At 36.1% G+C, this 8,830-nt stretch overlaps 1 protein-coding gene across 1 annotated transcript; it reads right to left on the reverse strand.

The window, feature by feature from the left end:
* Window positions 1–7,857: 7,857 nt before the first annotated feature.
* LOC101623988 (olfactory receptor 11G2-like) lies at window positions 7,858–8,811 on the reverse strand. Its single transcript, XM_004694561.1, has one exon. It carries the CDS (start codon window positions 8,809–8,811, stop codon window positions 7,858–7,860), a length of 954 nt encoding a protein of 317 aa, XP_004694618.1.
* Between the last annotated feature and the right edge of the window lie 19 nt (window positions 8,812–8,830).

The raw sequence follows: 8,830 nt of genomic DNA on the forward strand, positions 1-8,830 counted from the left end.
TCGTAATAAGGAATGCTGATTCTTTGAGCAGCAAATGTTGACAGTTTTTAAATATATTATAGAGTTCTTGTGTAGCAAGAGCTTATATATTACTTTTCAAACATTTCTGTAAAAAATGTAAATAAAACAAAGGAACAGAAAAATACTTGGAAAAACTTAAAATTTTTAGTGACAAAATCTTCAAGCTCAGTTCATAGGAGAGCATATAGTTTTTTTCTTTATAAATGTCTAGAATTTTCAAAATTTCTATCAACAACATATCTTTATACTCTGAATAGACAGTCATTATAAAATATTGTTTTTGAAGGTACTTACTCTTCTGGATCTTCCACTTTCCCCAAAGCACTTTTTGTGATATTTGCTATTCCTGGACTTTTCTAAGGTGCTAAGAAGTTTTCTGTGGTGTCATCTGACTTACCATGTAAGATTGCTCCCCTTCTCTTGTTACTTCAATTGGATTAGAGCTAATGAAGTCAACCTCTCTGTCATGGTGGAGGAGAAAGGGAACATTCCCAACAGGCATCCTTAGAACTGCACTTTTGGATCACCAATGCCATTTCATAAACCTAGGGCAGGATTACAAGTTAAGTTCAAAAGTCAAAGGCACCATCGTGAGAAATGATAACCATGAGTTTTTCAAAGAGGATTTGTATTGTTAGTCTTCTTCCACTGGGGAAGAAGAAAAATCACATCGTACCCTTGGCCTATTTTTCTTCTCTAGAAGAAATAAAAAGGAAAGTGGTATCTGCATTTTGGGTTTTGCTTTTCTTCAGTGAATTTTATGCAAAGGAGAATGCTCAGATTAGAAGAAAGGTCACAAAAACTGGCAACAGTAGGAAGGATTCTATGAAGGCAATATAATTATTTTCAAATGTTTTCCTGTACCTTTCAATTGACAAAATCAGAAACTAATGGTTTCTTTTTCAGCTAGAAAGCTATTTTCTGAAACTCACATTTCCATGCTCACAATATAACATATTTTTCTCTGTCCCATATTCATGAAATGAGGGCATCTGTCCTTTGTTGAAGCAGGCTCAGCTCTGACTGGGAACAGGTGCTGAGTCTACAGATAAACCTTTCCCCAGTCCTTCATGTACTCTGGATCTCAGCATCTGTCCCTTGAGCTTTCACTTTAAGTGCATTTGGGAAAATATGTGCTATGTGTGTGGTTTTGATTTTTTTTTTTAAATTGCAAACATTTTTTTCCCCCTTCTCCAGCAGTTATGAAAATGAAAGCTGGGATTCTCCATTTCTCCCCTGTGAAACTTGCTGGGATAAAGCTAGTTTGCCTAAAGGAACTCGTTGTTGCGATTTCCTCAATGGGTGGACATTACCCCAAGGACTCATCATTTCATGTATTTATTTCAAACATCTGATACTTCTTTTTTCCTCTTTGGCCAGGGATTCTTGTCCATCTGTCGACACGTCCATTTGACATGCAATTTTGAGCCCATTTTGTATACTAAATGGCATTTATTACTTAGCCCAGAAGTCTATTCATCTGCCTTTTCACTTTGCCATACAAATACCAGGGGTTAATATTGATTGAAAGCTTGGTTTTACTATGCAGTAAGATGAGTAATACCTATGAATAAACTCTTAATTTCTATAATAATCCAAAATGTTAGAAATTACTATTATTTTATAGGCAGTCATTGAAATTGGAATTTTAATTAACTTAAGGTTTCACATCTAGTAAATGGGAATGCTAACAGAGCTTGAGTTCTTAAATACTATCAGAGCATTTCTTTGTATTTTTATTTGGCAGGTAGGGAAACAGTATTCATTGATAACACCTCATGTCAGGCACTGTGACAAATTCTTACATAAAAGTCATTTTATTTAATTTTTACAACACCCTGTATACTAGGTAAAACTGCTTCAGCCTTAAAATTTCTGACTATCAAAGTGTATATCTATACACAAGAATTGGAAGATTCAGAAAACTTAAGGGACATAAAAGTTACTGATAATTGTATTACATAAATTCAGGTAAAAACTTGGTATATTTTCTCTGGCCATTTTTGCTTTAGCACCTTTTATTCAAGTCTATGAGATCATATAGCATTTACAATTTTGTACTATATTTATATAAGCATTTTTCTCATGTAAGTAAAACACATTCTTTTATTTCTGTATTTCAGAAAGCATTTACTTTATGTCATTTTAATAACACAATTCAATAAATTTGCTAGGTTATTCCCAGTACTCATTTATTAAATTTAAATTTGAAAGGGTGAAATGAGTGAAGAGGGTTCAAGGTATATATTTCTAATTAGAAAGCCCTGGAGGGCCCTCCCTGGTGGTGCAGCAGGTTAAAGCACAGCACTGGGAAGCTAAAGCCACTTCAGTGTGAGTTCGATACCTGTCCCGGAGATGACCCACATGGCCCGGCAGATCTCTCCTGATCTGGCCTCTGCTCCCCTCAGCATGTACTTCCTCATCAGCCTGTTCGGCTCCCCACTCTGTCTCTGGTAAGTCTCTGCACCTCTAGCCTGTACCCTAGTTTTGTATGCATAAAACAAACAAACAAACAAACAAACCAGAAAGCCCTGGAAATGTGGTCATCATTTTGCAATATCTATAAATAACATCAGTATGTTGTACATCTGAAACTAGTATAATGTGTCAGTTACATTTCAATTTAATGTTATATGTCAGTTAAAAAAAAAGATATGCACAGTGGAGGAGGTAGTTACAAATAAACTTGGATAATCATATTTTTAATTTTTAAAACATATATATTTAAAGATTTATTTATTTGTGCATACAGAACTGGGGTGCAGGTAAGAGATGCGGGGTGTGTGTGTGTGAGAGGATTCACCAGAGACAGAGTGGGGAGCAGAACAGGCAGATTGAGATACACTGCTGCGGGCAGCAGCGGGTGGGTCAGAAGAGGTCTGCTGGGCCATGTGGATCACCTCCCTGGCGGGGAATCTAACTTGTGCCTCAGTGGCTGCCATAACTTCACATGCTGCACCACCAGGCAGGGAGGGCCCCTTGGATTAAAAAAAAAGATATGCACAGCATTTTTATTAGCTGTTATCTTACTAGAAACCACACGTAGCCTAGAAACTAAACATGGCCTACAAATTATTTCACATATGAGACCTTTCTCCAGCAGCTGTCTTGGTCCATTATCTTACAGTACAAATGAATTTTAAGGGCCCGCCCTGGTGGCGCAATGGGTTAGGATGCAGACACTGCGAGCTAGCCACAAATGAATTTTATGAGAAAGATAAAAAGTGAATGCTACAAACAAAAAGAAGACATTAGGACTATCACTGTAGATATTAAGACCTCTCTTCTTTTATAGATAATTTTGTGGAAAAAAATTGATAAAAGAAGAAGAAATATTTGCATTAAAAACTTTAAAAATATTTTTAAAGTTGCAAATTTTCTGATTTTAAAATAATGTAATAAAAAATCTTTAGATTTAACTATTTGTTTAATTTGAAACAATGTCTCTAGAATAGATTGTGTTAAAGAAAAATATAATGTGAAAAGATATAGATAATATTCTCAACACATATTGTCAAATTGTTTTCCAAAATATAAACTTAAGAGATGTGTTGGTGAAGATACCATCATATGGTGTCTTTATCAGCAGTTGAGTGATATTTGAAAGATTTATCTATATATTAATGGAAGAAAACCACTCAAGTCTCATTTTTATATTTCTATTTTTTTTGTTACTAATTATGCCCATTTTCCCCAGTTTTATTGAGCTACAGTTGCAATTTAGTCCTGTGCAAGTGGAAGGCATATATGACAAAGAGTTCCATATATGCCATGTGGCAGGGCTAATTATAGTTATGTTGATGATTTTTTGCATCACAAGGAAAAAAAATTTTTTTCATATATAGGAAGTAATAGATGTTAATTAAACTACTATGGTAACCACATATTATTATATTATGTTGTGTATTTTAACCACATTATAGAGGGTTTTCTCACTTGTTTCTGTCTTGTTTTAAAACCCTCTCAAATATCCAGTCTTCCAAGACTATCACTTGATAAATGTGTCAGAGTTTGTTTTTATCCACTTCCTAGATACCAAGACTCCTAACAAGTCCTGCTCCTCCTTCCTAGTAGCAGGGTCCTAAACATAATATCTTGCCCTTAGAGGTGTTCTGACTTGATAATCGACTGATTTGAGGTTATAGTTCTTCAGTGTGTGAAGGAAATAAAAGCCACCCTTTCTCAAAGCTCTTACAATGATCATTGTCTCTGTCCCATTCAAGTGCTAGGGCTATTGCACAGATGGTGCTTTCCTTTCTTCTCATGCCTCCTTCCATTTCGGCACAGGTTTTGAAAGTCTTAACTAGTATAAATCTCTATGAGCTAGTTGTTATTACCAACTGATTCGTCCCTTGTGCTGGTTTCCTCATTGCATCTGGCCAGTGATTGGTCTATTTCCTTTATTGCCACTTGTGTTCATATGGGATGCTTTGAAAACACAGCCTGAGAGAAGGACTTGATTGAAGATGTAACTTATGATAGGTCAACTCAACAGCAAAAGGGAGCAGGGGGAGCTAGAGGAACTGGAGGAAGGCCACTGTAGGAGACTGCATTCTGGGATCTCTGAAGTGCATATGGAATATCTCCCATAAAGACAGATGTGTGATATATTTATTTACATTTTTGGCTCCTATAATGCTTATAAGGCTCTGGGGGTCTTGGAGGCTTTTGAGAACCTTTCTGGCAGACGTGACAGCTTGGGAGTGGGAAACTATCAGTATGAGTTAAAATTCCCATGCAACTAACTGTTGGGTACAGCTGCAGCTGAATAGAAGTTCGCTATAAGCATCTTCTATATTAACCTTCTGGTTTTATTATCATTGCTAGTTGTGAGACATTATAGAAATTAGTAGATTCACTAAAACTATTAGTTTTCCAATCTATTAACATGGCATTGATAAATAACCTTTTTCAGAAGGTTATTGTATATAGTAAATGAATAAATTATTCTTAAAACACATTCAGTGAATAGTTTCATGAAGTGATTTAAGAGAAATAGATGCTAGTCTCTCAAAATTGGATAAAACTCCATCCTCATATATCGATTTTAGAGGTTCATGATATTATGTTGTTATTGGAAGTTTATGAATTGTCTTAATTTGGTATAACTCATAACCTTCTTAATTTTATGCAAACATTTTCTTTTCCTAATAACTCCCCCGTGGAAAAACCTCAGAAATACATGTTGGGAAATTCTGAGGTACTTTAAGTGGTTTATCTAGTGACTTGAACAGAAGAAGCTCAGATATAGTAGTGCATATTGTTGAAATAAATGAAGTGGGTTGCAAGATTGCCTTCTGACTAGGATTAGTGTAATATTTTGTTATTATATGTTTAAAATAATGTAACTTTTTACAGTGGCTGAGTGGAGTGTGGGGGGGAATTATCAAGTAATCATCTACTGAGGAGGGTAGACTTTTACTTAAATTCTTATGCTTTACTGTGTGGAGGTTCCTCAAATTGCTAAAAATGAACCTCCCATATGATCCTGCAATTCCATTCCTGGGCATTTACCCAAAATACACATAAACATTAATTCAAAAGAGCACCAGCACTCCTATGTTTACTGCAGCACAATTCACAGCAGGTAAGCTATGGAAACAACCCAGTTGCCCAAAAAATAGATGGCTGACTCAAGAAGATGTGGTATATATACACAATGGAATACTACTCAGCAACTAAAAAAGATAAACTGCTGCCCTTTGCAGCAATATAGATGGAGCTGGAAGGGATCATTCTCAGTGAAATAACCCAGGAAGAAAAAGAAAAATATTGGATGGTCTCGTTTATAGGAGGATTGTAGGGGACCCAAGTAAGGGATAGGGGAAAAATAGTAATTACAACAAAGTAAAAGTCAAAATCAACAGGCAACTATAACCCAGAGACATTTTTTGGGGGTAGGGGGAAGAAAATGGTTTAAAATGGGTGGGAAGAGCACAAGGGATTATGTGATGGTGCATGGGTGAACTGGTGATACGAACACCTTGGGGATCAAACATGAATGGACAAAGCATACAATGTATGAAAAAGAAGAATGATTTAAAAGTATATTAAAAATTTAAAAAGTCCTTATGCTTTACATACTAAAATAATTAGAGAAATTTAAAGTTCACATTTTATTAATTCTTATTTTATAAAGCTGTGAATTGAACAACAATTACCTAACAATTTGGATTTCACTTTTAAATAGTCCTGAAGTATAAGATAAATGACTACTTGATTTAAGGAAAGTCTGATATATAAAGAACCTAGTTTATTATTACCTCAGAGTTGGTTACAAAGACACAAACCATATATCTTAGAAAGAGTCAGTGGTGTGTTTTATCTAGAACCACACATTTTCATCGTTTTCCCCACAGTGTTAAGAAAGATAGATGATTACAGAATGAATGAACCATAAGCACCCAGAGGGAAATCATGATTAAAATGATCAAGAAAATATCAGCATTTTAAGGTTAAGATAGTTTGGATGAAACTTTTTTACTTAGGAAAGTAATTTTTTTCCCCAGGAAGGTTTTCATCTATTCAGTTCACTTTGTTTCTGCGAAATAAACAACAAAATTATGTTATTATGGACAACCCAGAAATTCTGCCTGTTCAAGTACAGACGACCTCAAATCCTGGTTCTTTGTCAAAAGAAGACTAATTATAGTTGTACCATATGATATAAAATAGATGATTTTTTGAGGACTGTCAAGGTAGTTTTGCAAAATCATGTGTTTTTCTATTGTCTGTTATATTTTAGAGAGTCTAGTTTGAAAAAGTAGATAACCATGTTAAAATGTAAAATCAAATAACTAGTGTAACTACATTTTAAAGAAGAGAAGGTCTTTGGAGGCATTTTATATAAAACTTAGTATGTCACACAGCAAAAATGCTCAAAACAAACACACTCATAAGTCTGTTAGTGATACTGGCTCTTCAGCAAGAGATTTAAGTCCTGATTAGTAGTGCTGTACTGTATGACATCTATCTTACCTCTATTCTATACAAACAATAGCTACTAGATTCTCAATATTTATTTTAAGTGTTTTCTGATCAACACTCAACATCCAGCTATGACTATTAGTTTATGTTGTTAATTTTTTTTAATGTAACAGTTTATTTTTACATCATTTTGTACAATTTTTTTTCATCTCAAATGTAATCCCCATGGGTTTCCCATCACCATGTCACCCATGTGCCATCACCATAGTTCCATGCACTTCCCCCTACCCTCTGTTTTTGATCCCATTCCCCACTCCACCCCCACAAAATGTCTCTGGTATATGGTTGTTCATTATTCTTATTGTTTTCTTGCCTGGTCCATTATACTCCTGCTATGAGCAAAACCATCTGGTATTTTTCTTTCTCTTTCTGGCTTATCTCACTAAGCATGATCTTTTCCAGCTCCATCCAAGTGTTGTTAAAAATTTTAGAGTAAAAATATGTTTCATTCTTTTTAGTAGAGTGCTAAGATTACACCAATTAGTTTGGACTTATTTCATACAGATATCCTTCCTTTTATTCCATTCAGAGAATACCAGTGGAGGTAGATTAATGTAGGTGTTAATCCCCAGACAAACTTATGGTCTATATTCCATTCTTATATTTTGCTCCAATTCTGAAAGCCAAGAGGATTTATACTTCCTTATAGAAACTTGATTATATATGGTATGTTCAACCCTCTGAAGATAAATTATTTCTTAATATTATTTATCAATCATTAGTGAACAAAATCTGAGATGCCTTTTAATGTAATAGTTCCCTAGTTAAATGTATTGAATTCTGAGAAAATACCTTGCACATATCTTATTTAGATAGTTTGTAATGGCACTTAACACACTGATTCCTAATTTATGCTTTATGGATAGTTATTTCAGTCCCAAAGATTTTCCTTAAAGCAGCCTTCACCTCCTTGTTCCTGAAGCTATAAATCAGAGGATTGCAGAGAGGTGTTATCACAGAATAAAATAAGGTCACAATTTTCTGTACTTCCACTGGGTGCCCTGATCCAGGACTAACATACATCACCATAACAGACCCAAAAAACAGAATCACCACAGCCAGGTGAGATGCACATGTGGAGAAAGCCTTGCGTTTGCTCGCTGCCGAGGGCATCCGCAGCACAGCCAGAATCACCAGAGCATATGAACAAATAACAAAGAGGAAGGTGCCAATCATAAAAATAGTATTGAAAGTAGAGTAAATGGACTGCGTGGTTTTGTCTTCAGAACAGGAAAGCATCATTAAGGGGACAGGATCACACATAAAATGGTTGATGATATTTGGACCACAATAGGGCAATCGGGAAATGAGAACAACTGGGCTCAAGAAGAGGATCAAACCACATGACCATCCAAAGATGACCAGGCGAGTGTACAGCTGTTTCGTCATGATGCGTGGGTAATGCAGAGGTCGGCAGATGGCGAGGTACCTGTCAAAGGCCATGATGCAGAGGTAGAAGCCCTCATCACACCCAAAGGAGAAGAAGAAGTAGAACTGTGCAAAACAGCTCACGAAGGAGATAGACTTGGTTGTGGACAGGAAGTTGGCCAGCATGTTAGGGACAGTGGTGGTGACATAACATATTTCCAGGAAAGAGAAATTCCCCAAGAAGATGTACATGGGGGTGTGAAGGCGGCGGTCCCACAGGACAGCACAAGTAATGGCTGCGTTCCCCACCAGGGTCAGGATGTAGGTTACTGAGAAGAGCCCGAAGTAGAGGAGCTGCCTTTCTGGGCTGGAGGGAAAGCCCATGAGGATGAAGTGGCTCACGGAGGAGGTGGTTCCTTTGCCAGACACGTTCATTCCTCTGGAAGGTACAGAG

This window comes from Condylura cristata, unplaced genomic scaffold (assembly GCF_000260355.1).
Source record: "Condylura cristata isolate star-nosed mole 26May11 unplaced genomic scaffold, ConCri1.0 scaffold00045, whole genome shotgun sequence".
Classification (NCBI taxonomy): Eukaryota; Metazoa; Chordata; class Mammalia; order Eulipotyphla; family Talpidae; genus Condylura; species Condylura cristata.